Source organism: Schistocerca nitens, chromosome 1 (genome assembly GCF_023898315.1).
Source record: "Schistocerca nitens isolate TAMUIC-IGC-003100 chromosome 1, iqSchNite1.1, whole genome shotgun sequence".
NCBI lineage: Eukaryota > Metazoa > Arthropoda > Insecta > Orthoptera > Acrididae > Schistocerca > Schistocerca nitens.
In genome coordinates, this window is record NC_064614.1 from 1,133,558,507 (window position 1) to 1,133,577,253 (window position 18,747).

Here is an 18,747-nt window from a genome sequence, read left to right on the forward strand (position 1 = left end):
GTTCGCATTGACGGCACTTTGAACAGTGGACGTTACATTTCAGCTGTGTTACGACCCGTGGCTTTACTCTTCATTCGATCCCTGCGAAACCCTACATTTGAGCAGGATAATGCACGCCCGCATGTTGCAGGTGCTGTACGGGCCTTTCTGGATACAGAAAATGTTCGATTGCTGCCCTGGCCAACACATTCTCCAGATCTCTCACCAATTGAAGACGTCTGGTCACTGGTGGCCGAGCAACTGGCTCGTCACAATACGCCAGTCACTACTCTTGATGAGCTGCGGTATGGTGTTGAAGCTGCATGGACAGCTGGTACCTGTACACTCCATCGAAGCTCTGTTTGACTCAATGCCCAGGCGTATCAAGGCCGTTATTACGACCAGAGGTGGTTGTTCTCAGGATCTATGCACCCAAATTGCGTGAAAATATAATCACATGTCAGTTCTAGTATATTTGTCTAATGAATACACGTTTATCATCTGCATTTCTTCTTGGTGTAGCAATTTTAATGGCCAGTAGTGTATGTTGCCTTCAAACGCCCAGATACTTGAAAATGGTCTAAGGCCAAATTTTACAAGTGAAGTAAAACAGGCAGTTGCAAGCGAAATCAACCATTCGAAAAATTCGCTACAGCTGTGGACCAAAGTTCAATGAAAACCTTGAAAAATTTCGATTCGAAAATATCTTTTGTGTTTTGATGGCTAGAGTTGCGGTGGGATTGAGCTTTAGATGCTTAAAATGGAGCTGTTCTCTAGCAATGCTGTCATATTCGTTAGGTCAATGGATTGTCATATTATTCTGCCTTGTTAATAGATGATTGGATGCCGACTTTCCTTCGTTTTGGTATTTTTCCGTGGCTCTGCGAATATCTCGTGAATAAAAACCTGTTTCTGCATTTGATCTACGTGTGTAGGAAGACTAGAGAGTGGTCGGAAGGGCAGAGGAGACGAGATGAAAATACGGCAAAAGTTTTATGAATGCACAAAACATTTTAATATAAACTTAAAAATTCGTACAACAATATGAAAAATTATAACTATTATACACATGTATATTATAGTAACGGGATGGAAAAATCCGTTCTCACTATGACGGCGGCCACTATAAGAGCAAAAAACGTGGGTGCGCCGGCGAGCGGTCGCAACGGACGCAGGGATTGCGACTGCTAGCCGCGCGAGATTAGAAGAGTCTGGCCTCCGCAAACCTCAGCCCGACCACCACTCGCGCTGACGTCGACGACGGAGCGCGAGGGGTGCGTCGGGCTGCCGCGGGCGTCACTAGCATTTCCGCCCGTGCATCGCTTCACCTAATCATCCTACTTTTCCCCTCTGCGGGCAACAATTTCTGCCGTTGTCGAAACAATGACGGCAGAAGTAGTTTGGGAACCACAAGGTGTTTCCCTCTGAACCTCGCCAGAGCTCAACACCCGTATCAATAGAGCACGCGAAAGTCATATTTTCAGACTCGACGTGTCGTAGTGGTTGCTGGGTGAAGATACGAACATCGTTTCCACGACACCAGAGTGGCGTATGCAAATATTCATCGCCGACAACGGCGCAAGAAACTGCAAGGTGCGTGTTTTTCTGTTTCAGTACTTGTTACAGAGCGTGATTATCGAATATGTCTGAGATCACAAATTACTACTTTTATCACAAACATTGTGTACGTCGAGACAGCCGAAATAGCCGAGCGGGCCTCTTGCGGCGCGACGTTAGTTCGCCCAGAGCTCTATCGGTCCCGCTACACATCGGGCACTAGACGATGTAGTTCGGCGACATTTCCAGGTTGAGTACTTTACTCTTCCGCGGACGCGCAACACGAGACGTCAGTTTTGGTGCCTACATTTTAGAATCTTGCCTCGAGGTAGCTTGCATTTTAAATCCTATCGCGGTAAACTAAATTTTTCAGTAGCAATTAAAAAAAGAAGCAGACTTCGCGATGAAGCAAATGGGGCAGTAAAAGCAAACCGACCGCTGTATCATCTGTCTCGAACCTGTATCTCGCAACCCACGAACGACTGAATTCTCATACAGACTGCAACTGGGTAACATAAATGGTCACTCAGATGCTTCGAGAATCAGCGTACCTGTTGCCCATATGGGACGCAATGTCCGCATCCAGTCACCCGATCACTCGTTAGTTCCTCAAATAATACAGGTTTAAGACGTCTCCGACGGTATTACTGTAGCTGTACGTGGTTACTACATCTCTGTCGTGCCGACGACGCCAAATAAATTCTTACCAGTCCTCACACTAAGGCAAAATCCGCGACAATGTTTTGGGTCGAACTTAGGTTCGATGTAGCCTGACTGACTGCTCCGCTACGGACACGTTATACGCAATTTAGTTTTCGCGCTGGAAATACTGTATATGTGCCTCGCCAGCACGTTAGTTTACCGACGGTCCATAGTTCGCGGAGCGACAGGCAGAACGTTAGTCTCCTGGTGAACTTCGCACGAAAATGGTGCAAAGCGTCGATCGCCACAAGAAGCGCTTGTCGCAAACGACGGGAGCATAGTAGCCCCCCTGTATCACAGACACTGTGCGACTTCGGCCAAGTTCGGCGTTCTCGTCGTCCCTGCCTCGTCCGGTAGTGCGCAAATCGCCCGCTGGCTGCGCCACCTCCGCTGTCAGGCCGCCTTCCTAAAGCTAAATTCTACCTCGCTACTATAAATAGTTGTAATTGATATTGACACTGAAATCACGTTAGGTAAAAAAGATAGACCGTCGTCGCCGACTTTGCTATTCCCTATATATATATATATATATATTTATTTATTTATTTATATATGTGTGTATTTATTAACGTTACTTCTGTAGCTCCACAAAAAACGGGATGAAAAAGAAAAGTCTGACACGGACGTTGTAGATAAAAAAGAGTCAATGTTGCCACTTTCTGAGTTGCTTCTCACAGAAGATATCCCTGTCACTTTCCTTTATTTGCTAGTCATATCTACCGTAAAAACAGTCGGCTGGGCGGAAACCGCTATTGCTTATTCAAAACCAGACGGCAGACGTGATTCGTCGGTTGTATTGTAGACGTGGGAACGACCAGCTAGTTATCTGCTCAACTGTGGCGCCATTTTAACATTAAATAGTTTTCGCGGTTTCAGAAAATCAGTTGTGTCAAAAAAACTATTCTCTTTATATTGGTTTCTGGACTAAATAGAAGCCACATACGTTATTGCATGGAGTACACCTATTTATGCACTGATTAATAAAAGCTACCTAGGTTGCAATGATTTATTTATTACACAGACTCCTTCTCATTCAACAACACCCACTAAATATTGAAACCAAAGTAAATAACTGTTCAGATTGTATAACACAACAAAGAACGATAGATCAGTTGAAAATGCTGATAGTGTCTTGAAAAGAGATAGAGATAAGAAAAGGGTAACTGAGGACTGTTGGATTAAGTCACGTGATGCTGAGGGAACTAAATTAGTAAATGAGACTCTGAAGTAGAAGCTGTTTGTTATTTTGACAGCAATGTAATTCACGTCAGGAGAAGTGCAAAGTAATTCACGCCAGGAGAAGGAAGGAGGATATGAAGTGTATGCTGGGCAATATGAATGAAAGCTTTCGCGACACAGAGAGACATGTTGACGCTAAATGTAAATTTAAGAGCTAAAAGCCTTTTTGAAAGTATTTGTTCTGGGTATAGCCTTACATGGAAGTGAAATGTGGAAAGCAAACAGCACAGACAAGAAGAGAATAAAGATTTTGAAATCTGCTGCAGAATAATTTTGAGGATTACTTTGGTAGAGTGAATAAGTAATCATGAGATACTGAAATGAAAACGAGAGAAAAGAGCATGATGGCACAAGGGATAGGTTGATACGAGACATCCCGACGCATCGAGGAATAGTTCATTTGGTAATGAAGTGTAGGAGGATAAAATAAAAATTGTGGAGGAAGACCAGGGCTACACCACAGAAAATAGGTTAACGTGGATATAGGTTGAAATAGTTATGCGGAGATGAAGATATGGACTAGTGTGGAGAGCTGCATCAAAACAGTTTTTACACTGATGATAGCCCAAACGTCTCGTAGAAGTACAAAAAAGAAAAAAAAAATACGGGCTACAGTTAATCACGATGCTTTTTGTTTGAGTGTAGATGTTCGCTCACAAAAGGAAGAGGTGCTTGACAGGAACAGTACTTTTTCAGTTTTTTCTGCTATGCTTTGATGATAAGGGAATTAGGAGCTGATTTAGTAAGAAATAAGTATTATCAAAGTTTTGTGTCTGTTAATGTGTTAGGTGCTGAAAAGCGGAGGTGAAAGCTGCATTGGTCACACACGTTTCTGTTTCTAAACAAGTCTTATACTAAAAATAAGAAATAAACGTAACTTTGGTAACTCTGTTTTTATGGATTCTGCACTATCCAGTAGGTAAACGTTTTGCTTAGAGTGCATAGAATTTATTAATGGATAGTTTGTATAAAATGTACTCGGACGTTCTTATAGGAACTGTGCACAACCGACGAACCCGCGTCTCCCTCTGGCCCGATCTCAGTTTGCGTCCATCGCACAGGCAAGGCAGCCTCCGCCTTAACACCAAATTTCTTCACCAACAACCGTAAACAACCAACTCGTCATTGCCTGACAAATGACTATTTTTCAGGTACCATTAACCATTTCTTCGTTTCGTTCAGCAACATTGTATTGAAACCAGACCCTATACTTACTTTGAAGTATTAATTTTAATATTATTATTAATATATTAATATTATTATACCAAACATAACAATAGTCAGTATTAAACAAAATATATTTCAATATAAAAACAAATAAAAACAATAGCTATAGCAAATCTATTTTATGTATATATATATATCTCTTATGTATATATATATAATCAGTGAAAAAATAAAGGAACAAATCAAAACAATATGTGTAGCTATGACTAATCTCTATACATGAAGATCTAGCGTAGAAAGTCGAATGGCGCCCGCGGCGGCTAGCGCAGCGGGCTACAATACTGATCCGAGGGCACGGTACAAAAAACTTGAAAAATATTTGAATCTTTCAGCTCCTCCGAACGTAGTAACAAAATAAAAAGCTTGAATCACCGGTGATCTTTTTTTTATCTCCATTCTTGGTTTTCTTCTTTTGTTTCCTTTCACTCTCGCAGTTTCTATTTACATGTGGAAGGCGAGCTCGTCGCACACGCCCACCAGAACTTTTTTTTTCATTTTTTTTTTTTCGTTTTCAAACAACATCGAAGCTGCTCTGTCTGTCGTAATCGAAACACGGGGGCGTGCAGCGCAGGGACGCAATCGCTCAGCGACGCACTCCACGCGCCACGCCCCTTGGTGTGAAGATCAACATATCGTTACAATGTAGAAAAATGGGTAAAAAATATAGATATATTATAAAATATTACTTTCTAGTTTTACAACATAACAGTGGCTTGGCAAACCAACCAAGGAAGGAAAAATATATCATCATGTATGTATATATATTATGGTGTGTGTGTGTGTGTCTCAGTTTTTTTTTCTTTTTTAGACGGTGTTGGTTCTAGAGCGACCCGAATCGTAATCCAAGGTAAAGGGTGTGCTCGCCACCCTGCGACTAGAAGATGATCAAGCCGGCTGCTGCTGGAGGGCGGGCCTAGTTGGCTACGAGCAGGTGCTGGTACGGGCTGTGCGCCTGGTAGTGGTGCGGGGGCGGCGGGGGCGGCAGCAGCTGCTTGGCCGACGGGGGCGGCGGACCGTCGGGGGAGGAGGCCGCCGCCGCGCCCGCGCCCGCCCCCGCGCCGGCGCCGGCGCCTCCAAACAGCTGGTGGTGGTGCGGGGGTGGCGGCGGGGGCGCGTGGTAGGGGAAGTGCGAGCCGTGGGCCTGCTGGTAGCCCTGCAGGAAGTAGTCAGCCGGCGACAGCGGCCGCGGCGGCTGCAGCTGCTGCTGCTGCTGCATCGCCCGCTGCTTGATGTAGTTGCTGAACTCCGTCGGCGACATCCTGCAACCATGTACAACACATTAGCATCTGTCTCCAACTCAGCCAGAAATGACAGGGCAAAATCCTTACCGCCCAGCTACTGCGATATTCCACAGTCTACACCAGCCGTTGGTAAACTCATTAGTCAACGGGCCAAATGTCAACAGCAGAATGACTGCAGTTTCTTTTGAAAGGCACCTTTTTTAAAACTTGAAATGTCTAGGTAGGTACGGTGTTATTAACTTAAGGCGGGTAGGACGTCAAACGGGCCGTCTTGGAGCAGGAGAGACACCACAGGACTTTTTAATTCCCACTGTCTATACTTCTATGAATAAATTCATAAAACTTTGTCAGCAAGACCAGGAAGGATTCAGGATTCACACTCATAGCAGAGGAAGTTCAAAACCATAACAAAATTAAATTTGTTTTACATGTGAAAGTTCATCATTTTTTCACTTAGTATTGGCTGCCCAAATTATCTCTTGTTAGTTCATTATTAACCTAATTATTTTCTTCTTTCGCCCGATCGTATACTTTTTCCCACACTTCAGGAGGAGCAATTTGCCGGCCGCCGTGGCCGAGTGGTTCAAGGCGCTTTAGTCCGGAATCGCGCTGCTGCTACGGTCGCAGTTTCGAATCCTGCCTCGGGCATGGATGTGTGTCATGTCCTTAGTTAGGTTTAAGTAGTTCTAAGTCTAGGCGATTGATGACCACAGATGTTAAGCCCCATTGTGCTTAGGGCCATTTGAACCAACCTGTTCCCAAAACTATAGCGGAATAGATATTCCTTCCACTGCTACATTCCTCATGAACTTCAGCACGTTAAAAATTACCTGACGCACCTGGCTTCGAAATATCGTCCGCCTCGCACTTTCGGAGATATTGTCAAAAGCAGCAAAAGCGGTGCGGATGTAAGAGAGAGCACGAGGGCTGAGTCTCCCGTTTAGTTATTTTTTTAAAATAGACTCGTCCAGGCCGAAAGCGGCCTGGGTGGCCGAGCTGTTCTAGGTGCTTCAGTCTGGAACCGCGCGACCGCTACGTTCGCAGGTTCGAATCCTGCCCCGGGCATGGATGTGTGTGATGTCCTTAGGTTAGTTAGGTTTAAGTAGTTCTAAGTTCTAGGGGACTGATGACATCAGGAGTTAAGTCCCATAGTGCTCAGAGCCATTTGAACCAGGCCGAAAACCGACCTCTGCGTGTGCCACGAAGTTCCAGTCACTCTTTATGTGAGCGCCGCCACGTCGTATTTTGAGGAACAGCCATTCTCACAAACGGACCGTACGAACTCCCCCTCACCGATTTGATTCGTATTGACACGCTGTGTGGGGAATAACCAGGACTTCAAAAAGTGTGAACAGGAAGACGCAACTCTCAACCGTTTTTGAGAAAAGTCGAGTTTGAATATTGTAGGTGTGCGTACGCCGTACGCTTTGGACCGCCGCTAGCGTTCACGTCAGCAGGCGAGTGAACAAGTGCTTTGACTTCAGTGACATAATCAATGAGTTTACTTCGGTCAAAGCAAGGAAATGGAAAGTATAATTATAATAAAACTACAATTCTTGGAAAGGAATGCGTTCTCACCACTTAATTATAGCCATTCTTCTTTTTTCTAGTTGATTTTTGGACTACACTCCTGGAAATTGAAATAAGAACACCGTGAATTCATTGTCCCAGGAAGGGGAAACTTTATTGACACATTCCTGGGGTCAGATACATCACATGATCACACTGACAGAACCACAGGCACATAGACACAGGCAACAGAGCATGCACAATGTCGGCACTAGTACAGTGTATATCCACCTTTCGCAGCAATGCAGGCTGCTATTCTCCCATGGAGACGATCGTAGAGATGCTGGATGTAGTCCTGTGGAACGGCTTGCCATGCCATTTCCACCTGGCGCCTCAGTTGGACCAGCGTTCGTGCTGGACGTGCAGACCGCGTGAGACGACGCTTCATCCAGTCCCAAACATGCTCAATGGGGGACAGATCCGGAGATCTTGCTGGCCAGGGTAGTTGACTTACACCTTCTAGAGCACGTTGGGTGGCACGGGATACATGCGGACGTGCATTGTCCTGTTGGAACAGCAAGTTCCCTTGCCGGTCTAGGAATGGTAGAACGATGGGTTCGATGACGGTTTGGATGTACCGTGCACTATTCAGTGTCCCCTCGACGATCACCAGTAGTGTACGGCCAGTGTAGGAGATCGCTCCCCACACCATGATGCCGGGTGTTGGCCCTGTGTGCCTCGGTCGCATGCAGTCCTGATTGTGGCGCTCACCTGCACGGCGCCAAACACGCATACGACCATCATTGGCACCAAGGCAGAAGCGACTCTCATCGCTGAAGACGACACGTCTCCATTCGTCCCTCCATTCACGCCTGTCGCGACACCACTGGAGGCGGGCTGCACGATGTTGGGGCGTGAGCGGAAGACGGCCTAACGGTGTGCGGGACCGTAGCCCAGCTTCATGGAGACGGTTGCGAATGGTCCTCGCCGATACCCCAGGAGCAACAGTGTCCCTAATTTGCTGGGAAGTGGCGGTGCGGTCCCCTACGGCACTGCGTAGGATCCTACGGTCTTGGCGTGCATCCGTGCGTCGCTGCGGTCCGGTCCCAGGTCGACGGGCACGTGCACCTTCCGCCGACCACTGGCGACAACATCGATGTACTGTGGAGACCTCACGCCCCACGTGTTGAGCAATTCGGTGGTACGTCCACCCGGCCTCCCGCATGCCCACTATACGCCCTCGCTCAAAGTCCGTCAACTGCACATACGGTTCACGTCCACGCTGTCGCGGCATGCTACCAGTGATAAAGACTGCGATGGAGCTCCGTATGCCACGGCAAACTGGCTGACACTGACGGCGGCGGTGCACAAATGCTGCGCAGCTAGCGCCATTCGACGGCCAACACCGCGGGTCCTGGTGTGTTCGCTGTGCCGTGCGTGTGATCATTGCTTGTACAGCCCTCTCGCAGTGTCCGGAGCAAGTATGGTGGGTCTGACACACCGGTGTCAATGTGTTCTTTTTCCATTTCCAGGAGTGTATTAATAATTTATGAAGAGCAAATTAACACATTATATTTTCGTGTGGAAAGCACGTAAGTAAAAACGAATATAGGTGCGAAGACATCACGACAGACTTAATTACATTCTAGAAGATAGGTTAACTCCCAGAAAAAACTTTCTCATCCACATCGTTTGGTTGCAGATGACAAGCTACATGTAGTAATTAACACATAAGTGAACCGGAAAATTAATGCCCCCCAAATGTAAAGGTATTTACAAAAAGAAACGATCTATTGTTTGAACTAAATATCCACATAATTTTATAATCACTTAACAAAAATGTTCACATTACAGAATAAATAAAAACGAAACCTCACTGATGATGGCACAGTGGTGCCGAAACATGTTTGGGTACTGAGAAACACTGATGTTTTGCATAACTGGCGGACCTTACATCCCACAATTTTAACTGCAAACACGGCCAACACAAGGAGCTGCGAATCAAAATGATGAAGAGGACTGCGACCAGTTGAACGTAGTCATTGTGAGAGGCAGTGTCACAGCGCAATGGAGCAACGTGTAAACATCAACTTCTGCTACAAATTGGGGAAGACTGCAACAGAGACACATCGAATGTTGGTGCAGGTGTACGGGAGGGACGCCGTGAGCAGAAAATGTATTGACGAATGGTTTAAACGCTTCCGTGAAGGGAAGGAAACAACTGGGGACGAGCCACGTTCAGGTCTGCCACCGAGAGAGTGCGACAAATGCTGACACAAGATCAGCGACGGACTCTCGGATTGATTGCGCGGAGGAATTGGGCATTAGCAAGGCCATGGTGCACACCATCGTCCGCTGTGATTTGGATAAGCGGAAGATCTGCTCCCGATTTGTACCACACAGCTGGACGGAGTGGCCAAGCGGGTCTAGGCGCTTCAGTCTGGAACCGCGCGACCGCTACGGTCGCAGGTTCGAATCCTGCCTCGGGCATGGATGTGTGTGATGTCCTTAGGTTAGTTAGGTTTAAGTAGTTCTAAGTTCTAGGGGACTGATGACCACAGCAGTTAAGTCCCATAGTGCTCAGATCCATTTGAACCATTTTTTGTACCACACAAGCTCACAGGCGAGCAGAAAGCAAAATGGATGGAAACTGCTGGTGAACACCATCGTCGCTGGCCGCAGAGGCCGAGCGGTTCTAAGCGCTTCAGTCCGGAACCGCGCTGCTGCTACGGTCGCAGGTTCGAATCCTGCCTCGGGCATAGATGTGTGTGATTTCCTTTGGTCAGGTTAGGTAGTTCTAGGTCTAGGGGACTGATGGCCTCAGATTTTAAGTCCCATAGTGCTTAGAGCCATTTGAACACAATCTTCACGGGAGATACCTGGTGCTATCAGTCCGATCCGGAATCAAAACGGCAATCGATGTCCTGGTGTTCACCGTCTCCCCGCGACCAAAAAAAAAGCCGTCTGTAAAAATCCAAGGTGAGAACACATCATCCAGAAAGAATCTATTCCTGCAGGACGAACCATAATTGCTGCATTTTACCAGTCCGTTGTGAACCGATTGCTGAAGCGTATCCGGCGGGTTCGGCCAGAGTTGTACAGGACTGGAAAATGTATCCTGCTCCATGAAAATGCCCCTGCACACTGCGCGATCCGTTTGCTCGAGTTCCTGGCGCAGAAGATGGCAACTGTTCTTGAACACTCTGCGTACTCCCCTGATGTGACTCCTTCGGACTTCTTCCTGTTTGCCCACCTGAAGGCGCGCATGAAAGGTGAACGTTGTGCGGACGTGAATGCCATCAAAGATCGCGTGACAACTGTTCTGCGATCGATTCCACAGGACGCCTTTGCTTTCCAAAAGCTGTACGAACGTTCTCAAAAGTGCGTTGTAGCGGGTGACGACTATTTTGAAGGGCAATAAAGAACATTTGTTTGTATCAAAACTAGACATGATTGTCTTAATGGGATTTCCGCGATCGTTCTTTAAATAAAAATATGGCATTTCAGTCTTTGATCGCTATTTTTTATTTTCAATGACCGGTTTCAGGCTAGCTGCCCTTCTTCAGATCATATATTGCAGTTACAGAGTAACTTGTCAGTACAGAACTATCGGTTCGCTGTCATAACTAAAGTAAATTTTAATCTGTTAAAAGCTTATATAGCATGTTTTGGAGAAACCTGATTGGAAACTGTAAAAAGTGCCCTCTACCTATAAGAATTGTGCATATGTTATTTTTTCACCGTACAGGTACAGATTAATGGCGAATATACTTTTTAATCCAACAATTTTTTTAAAGTAATAACATATAAAAAATTGTTTTATTAAAAAGTATATTCGCCATTAATCTGTACCTGTACGGTGAAAAAATAACATATGCACAATTCTTATAGGTAGAGGGCTCTTTTTACAGTTTCCAATCAGGTTTCTCCAAAACATGCCATATAAGCTTTTAACAGATTAAAATTTACTTTAGTTATGACAGCGAACCGATAGTTCTGTACTGACAAGTTACTCTGTAACTGCAATATATGATCTGAAGACGGGCAGCTAGCCTGAAACCGGTCATTGAAAATAAAAAATAGCGATCAAAGACTGAAATGCCGTATTTTTATTTGTTTGTATCTTTTGTTTTGTTTGCTGTCTGATAGCATTCATCGAACTTTTTAGACACACCACATATACAGGAGTTGGGCTGAGAAGTCATTCTGCACCGCGTTTATTTATGTGAACCTGCGCCCTAAGATTTTCTCCTTTTGCCGGCCGGTGTGGTCGTGCGGTTCTAGGCGCTTCAGTCTGGAACCGCACGACCGCTACGGTCGCAGGTTCTAATCCTGCTTCGGGTATGGATGTGTGTGATGTCCTTAGGTTAGTTAGGTTTAAGTAGTTCTAAGTTCTAGGGGACTGATGACCTCAGATGTTAAGTCCCATAGTGCTCAGAGCTATTTGAACCATTTGAACCACCTCCTCCTCTCCTGGGTGCTTGATTATTTTGTCAGGGAATGCATGTTTCTGAGTCTTGATTACTCATGCCTATAGCTTGTAACAGTTATTAAGAAGAGGTATTCGATGGTATTTATCGCCGATCATCGTTCTTATAAAGTGATATTATTCAGATGTTGTTTTTCAGTAAGTATTTACTGCCCTCAGTCCCCGCAGTTGTCCTTCATAATTAATTCTGCGTTATTTATTTATCGTATGATGATAAAGAGCTTGGATCAAATACATAATTTTAAGAGTATACAGTGTAAGAAATGGCAAGCAAAATACAGGTACGGAATCAAATGTCCAAAGTATTATACTAAATTATGAACACATTACACAAGTTCTTAGATTTCTGAGTCCCATCTTTTGATACAGTTGAGCCCTTCAGGTGATGCATGGTGGATGTCATTTATTGATCCCACGAAGGCTCGTTTCAGGCATTCACCAACAATGTGATTTATTGTTTGCAGGTCAGCTCCACACAATAAATCACATTGTTGTGTGTGCGGCTGGTCCCGGCTGAGGTTCGAGTCCTCCCTCGGGCATGGGTGTGTGTGTTTGTCCTTAGGATAATTTAGGTTGAGTAGTGTCTAAGCCTAGGGACTGATGATCTTAGCAGTTAAGTCCCATAAGATTTCACACACACACACACGCACATTGTTGTGTAGCGATAACGCCTACCACACAGGGGGCCCGGGTTCGATTCCCGGCAGGGGACTGGGTTTGTGTGTCCTTCATCATCATTTTCATCATTCTGCGTTAATTCCGTTCCGTCCCGTGGCCTTTCCATTTTTCATTTCTCTTACGGCTTCCTGTAGCTCCTCCTCGTTTATTTCGTGTCCTTAATAAACTTCGCTTTGTGCTTCGGAGGTGTTCCTCGTGTCCGTTGGCTCATTTTCTTCCTTGCATAGCTCCTAGTAGTAGTCAATTCAAGTAGTTTAGTGTATTACGTGCAGCCGATCATCATGTTTTCCTGCTTTGTTGATGTGATTGTATGCTACTTCCTGCCTACCGTGGATATCAGTCTGACTGTGAGCTATTTATTAACTCGTACCGAGGCTGATCATAGGTCGCTGGAAAGCGTACCGCTTATGAGGCACGTAGGGGACGATTGAAAAAGGTGTCACTGGCAGCGAGATGCGGGCTGAATGGCGATTGCCGTCACAGTGGGATGCGGCTTGCTCGGCGCGGGATGTCCGCCGCGGCGCGGCGGCGACCGGCGAGGTCGCGAGGTATTGTGCTGGCCAGGCACGTCGGCGCCGGCCATCCCGGCCAAGGCTGCGGCGCTACACGGAGGCGAGGACAGCACACGGCCTCTCCCACACAACACCCCACAGCCTCGTGACGCACGCCTCGCTCTTCCTTTTTTTTTTTGGTCATCAGTCTTCTGACTGGTTTGATGCGGCCCGCCACGAATTCCGTTCCTGTGCTAACCTCTTCATCTCAGAGTAGCACTTGCAACCTACGTCCTCAATTATTTGCTTGACGTATTCCAATCTCTGTCTTCCTCTACAGTTTTTGCCCTCTACAGCTCCCTCTAGTACCATGGAAGTCATTCCCTCATGTCTTAGCACATGTCCTATCATCCCGTCCCTTCTCCTTATCAGTGTTTTCCACATATTCCTTTCCTCTCCGATTCCGCCTAGAACCTTCTCATTCCTTACCTTATCAGTCCACCTAATTTTCAACATTCGTCTATAAGACCACATCTCAAATGCTTCGATTCTCTTCTCTTCCGGTTTTCCCACAGTCCATGTTTCACTACCATACAATGCTGTACTCCAGACGTACATCCTCAGAAATTTCTTCCTCAAATTAAGGCCGGTATTTGATATTAGTAGACTTCTCTTGGCCAGAAATGCCTTTTTTGCCATAGCGAGTCTGTTTTTGATGTCCTCCTTGCTCCGTCCGTCATTGGTTATTTTACTGCTTAGGTAGCAGAATTCCTTAACTTCACTGACTTCGTGACCATCAATCCTGATGTTAAGTTTCTCGCTGTTCTCATTTCTACTACTTCTCATTACCTTCGTCTATCTCCGATTTACTCTCAAACCATACTGTATACTCATTAGACCATTCCGTTCAGCAGATCATTTAATTCTTCTTCACTTTCACTCAGGATAGCAATGTCATCAGCGATTCGTATCATTGATATCCTTTCACCTTGTATTTTAATTCCACTCCTGAACCTTTCTTTTATTTCCATCATTGCTTCCTCGATGTACAGATTGAAGAGTAGGGGCGAAAGGCCACAGCCTTGTCTTACACCCTTCTTAATACTAGCACTTCGTTCTTGATCGTCCACTCTTATTATTCCCTCTTGGTTGTTGTACATATTGTATATGACCCGTCTTTCCCTATAGCTTACCCCTACTTTTTTCAGAATCTCGAACAGCTTGCACCATTTTATACTGTCGAACGCTTTTTCCAGGTCGACAAATCCTATGAAAGTGACTTGATTTTTCTTTAGCCTTGCTTCCATTATTAGCCGTAACGCCAGAATTGCCTCTCTCGTCCCTTTACTTTTCCTAAAGCCAAACTGATCGTCACCTAGCGCATTCTCAATTTTCTTTTCTATTCTTCTGTATATTATTCTTGTAAGCAGCTTCGGTGCATGAGCTGTTAAGCTGATTGTGCGATAATTCTCGCTCTTGTCAGCTCTTGCCGTCTTCGGAATTGTGTGGATGATGCTTTTCCGAAAGTCAGATGGTATGTCGCCAGACTCATATATTCTACACACCAACGTGAATAGTCGTTTTGTTGCCACTTCCCCCAATGATTTTAGAAATTCTGATGGAATGTTATCTATCCCTTCTGCCTTACTTGACCGTAAGCCCTCCAAAGCTCTTTTAAATTCCGATTCTAATACTGGATTCCCTCTCTCTTCTAAATCGACTCCTGTTTCTTCTTCTATCACATCAGACAAATCTTTACCCTCAAAGAGGCTTTCAATGTATTCTTTCCACCTATCTGCTCTCTCCTCTGCATTTAACAGTGGAATTCCCGTTGCACTCTTAATGTTACCACCGTGCTTTTAATGTCACCAAAGGTTGTTTTGACTTTCCTGTATGCTGAGTCTGTCCTTCCGACAATCATATCTTTTTCGATGTCTTCCTTTACAAGTCCCTAGGCTCGCAGCAGAGTCGTCATTTTATCTCTACACGACATTCCGACATGCATCGGTTTGGAACATAAGGTCGTAGCGTATTCCTGTAAGTTTAATAAACACAACTGATGCACATAACAGAGTCTGCCACTGTAGAAATCACCTGGTTATAAGACGAAGAAGTCATCGAGCCATGTTCTGAGCCCGTTTCCATCAGAAAACGAAGTACCTTGAAGGTTGTTCGATAGAGAGCGGGCCGGCCGAAGTGGCCGTGCGGTTAAAGGCGCTGCAGTCTGGAACCGCAAGACCGCTACGGTCGCAGGTTCGAATCCTGCCTCGGGCATGGATGTTTGTGATGTCCTTAGGTTAGTTAGGTTTAACTAGTTCTAAGTTCTAGGGGACTAATGACCTCAGCAGTTGAGTCCCATAGTGCTCAGAGCCATTTGACCCATTTGATAGAGAGCGGAAAAGGTGAAAATGGTTCAAATGGCTCTGAGCACTATGGGACTTAACATCTGAGGTCATCAGTCCCCTAGAACTTAGAACTACTTAAACCTAACTAACCTAAGGGCATCACACACATCCATGCCCGAGGCAGGATTCGAACCTGCGACCGTAGTGGTCGCGCGGTTCCAGACTGAAGCGCCTAGAACCGCTCGACTACAGAGGCCGGCTTTCACATTTGGAAAAACCTTACTTTTCAGGAGGTGTTTTCGTAATTTCTGAAAAACTGCAGCACACAGAAAGTGGATGCCCTCGTTTAACAATGGAATAAGAAAATATACTAAACTGCCAATAAAGCGCTGGCTATAGATAACGGTCTGGAATCTATCCCAAGGCAGAACATTCTCCACTACATTGTATCACTAGGTGCTGTATAAATGGTTTATTAATAGTAGTACCGTGCATGAAACTACTAAAATGCGTATTTTGTTCCCGATACACTTTTTGTTTTACACAGTTAAGGCATCGCCAGTGCAAGGATTTTCCAGTCTGTTAGTTGTTAACAATGTTAATGTGACGTCTGCAAGAAAGTTCCAATAAAAATTTTCTCTGTAACGTCGGTGCTGCATATTAAACAAAAGGAAAAATGGCATACATCATCGTACACCAGCGGACAGGCTGCCGACGAATACTGTGTAAGGAGATATTCCTTCGACGGCCAAGAAACACAGAGCATAGACAGCCGTGAGGCGGAAGGAAGCGGGAGGAAGGGCTATTTACTCGTCTTTAGACGCACCCCGCCTCATACCTTGCAGACACTCTTTTCATCTGCTTACCGTACAATGGCATGCGTAACGGAAATGTGACTGATGATGCAGATATCTACATGTACATCTACATATATTCTCCGCAAGTCACTATACGCTCCATGGCGGAGTGCAATTTGTATCTCTACTAATCATTACCTCTCCTGATCCACTTTCAAATGGAATGAAGGAAAGATGTCTTTTTCTATGCTTCCATAAGAACCCTAATTTTTCTTATCTAGTTTTCGAGGTCCGTAGACGAAATTTCCGTTGGTGATAATGGAATCATTCTGCAATCAGCTCCAAATACCGGTCCTCTAAATTTTCTCAACAATGTTTCCTGAAAAGAACGTCGCTTTACATCCAGAGAGTCTCATTTGAGCTCACGAAGCATTGCCGTATTACTCACACGTTGCTAGCACCTGCCTGTTACAAATCTGGCAGCCCGTCTCTGAAATGCTTCACTGTCTTCCTTAAATTTGACCTGGTCTGGACCCCGAACACCCGAGCAGTACTCAAGAATGGACTGCACCAGTGTTCTATTCGAGGTCTTTGCTATAGATGAGCTGCACTTTCCCTAGAATTCTCTAAATACACCGAAACTGTCCATTCGCCTTTCCTGCTACCGGCCTCAAGTGCTCATTCCATTTTGTATCGCTTTGCAACATAACGCCTAAGTGGTAATCGTAGTGACTGTGTCAAACAGCACACCACTAGTACTATATTTTGTTTTTTTCTATTTATCTGCATGAAGTTAAATTTTTCTACCTTTGGAGGAAGCCACCATTTATCGCAGTAAATAGAAGCTGTACGCCGGCCGGAGTGGCCGTGCGGTTCTAGGCGCAACAGTCTGGAACCGAGCGACCGCTACGGTCGCAGGTTCGAATCCTCCCTCGGGCATGGATGTGTATGATGTCTTTAAGTTAGGTTTAATTAGTTCTAAGTTCTAGGCAACTTATGACCTCAGAAGTTAAGTTGCATAGTGCTGTACGTCATCTTGAATTCTCCTACAGTCACACAATGACGATACCTTCCGGTACCTGACAGCGTCATTACCAAACAGACGCAGATTGCTACTCGAGCTACCCGTCAGATGATTTATGTAAACAGAAAATAAGAGGTCTCCTATCACACTTCCCTGAGGCACTCCTGACTATACACTTGTCTTCTGGTGAACACTAGCTGGCCAGAGCCTATTGTGTCCTATTACTTAAGAAGTCTCCGAACCACTCACGTATATCGAAACCCAGTCTGTATGCTCGGGTCCCCTTTAATAGCCTGAAGTGGGAGATTGTGTCAGAGGACTTCCGGATATCTAGGAGTATGTAATTTGCCTGTTGGTCTTAACCCACGTTTCACAGGATATCGTGTAAGAAAATGGCGAGCCGAGCATCTAAACCCATGCTGATTTGCGGACAGGTCAGTTCCTGCTTGAAGGAAATTTCCTGTATTCGAAATTAGAATATACTCCAGAATTCTGCAGCTCTCTGTTTTTGTGGGTCCTCTTACCCGCGCTACATTCAGGAACCACCTGTACTTTTACCCAGTCATTTGGGACTTTCCACTGGGCGAGTAATTCGCATCAAATGGATGCCTCGTGTGGGGCTATTTCCGAATAGTGCTCTCTGTAAAACTAAATTGGGATTCCATCCAGACACTTGTTTTAAACTCTTTCAGCTGCTTCTCAGTGCCAAGATCAAGTGTGGCGCCTCCGAGAGGAAGCTGGCCAGTAGGGCTATGCGACAGAAACTCTGGCAGGAAGACTCATGGAAGGAGGCTATACATAAAGGAAACAGCCCCTGCCTGCTGATCGCTCCAGAAGATAGCTTTTCGGCTATAGGCACTCTTGCGCAAAGCACGGCGGTGCTCGAGCGGGGAAAGTGAACAGCCAGTGCGAGTGTTAGTGGCCCGACCAGAACCAGATCCGACTTTCTCCGGCTGGGACAGGTAACGGTAACGCAATATTTTCGTTACCCCGCTTGCCGGCGGTAAGTCCAAAGGCAGTTCTGGGCGTCGTCGCCGTGGCCCGCGGGTTCCATCTCGACGTGAACACGCCCTGCGCCCGGCCGGCCGTCCCCTGCTGTCGCAACCGTGCGTGGCGCGCCGCGACAGGCGAAGAGGCCGCGCCCTGCCGCCAGCGGCCCTTGCACGGCCTCGACGAAATTGCTAGTAACCGAGCAGCGATACGGTGCTGTAGCCGTAGCCAAAACACATAGGCAGTCGTCTCTCTGGACATTCCAAAGATGCTTCTTCGTGTACCTACTACACTGCTGGCCAGTAAAGTTACAGCACTAGTTAGGACAAGTACATTTTACGAATTGTGGGTGTATACAATAATATACACGGTCCAGTTACACTAACGTGACCACTGTCGAAAGCCTGAGTAACCACCATTTGCAGCTCGGACAGGTGGGAGACGTGCAGTAAAAAGAGTAAAGTTCTGGGAAGGTACCG

General features: G+C 45.8%; 1 protein-coding gene across 1 annotated transcript in view; it reads right to left on the minus strand.

Moving 5' to 3' along the window:
- Positions 1 to 970: 970 nt before the first annotated feature.
- The window catches only part of LOC126199507 (protein Tob1-like), a 170,630-nt gene continuing 152,853 nt past the window's right edge, over positions 971 to 18,747 (minus strand). The window contains exon 6 of the mRNA XM_049936433.1: positions 971 to 5,963. Within this exon, the coding sequence (XP_049792390.1) occupies positions 5,618 to 5,963 (346 nt within the window). The 3' untranslated portion in view covers positions 971 to 5,617. The remainder of the gene's footprint in view (positions 5,964 to 18,747) is intronic.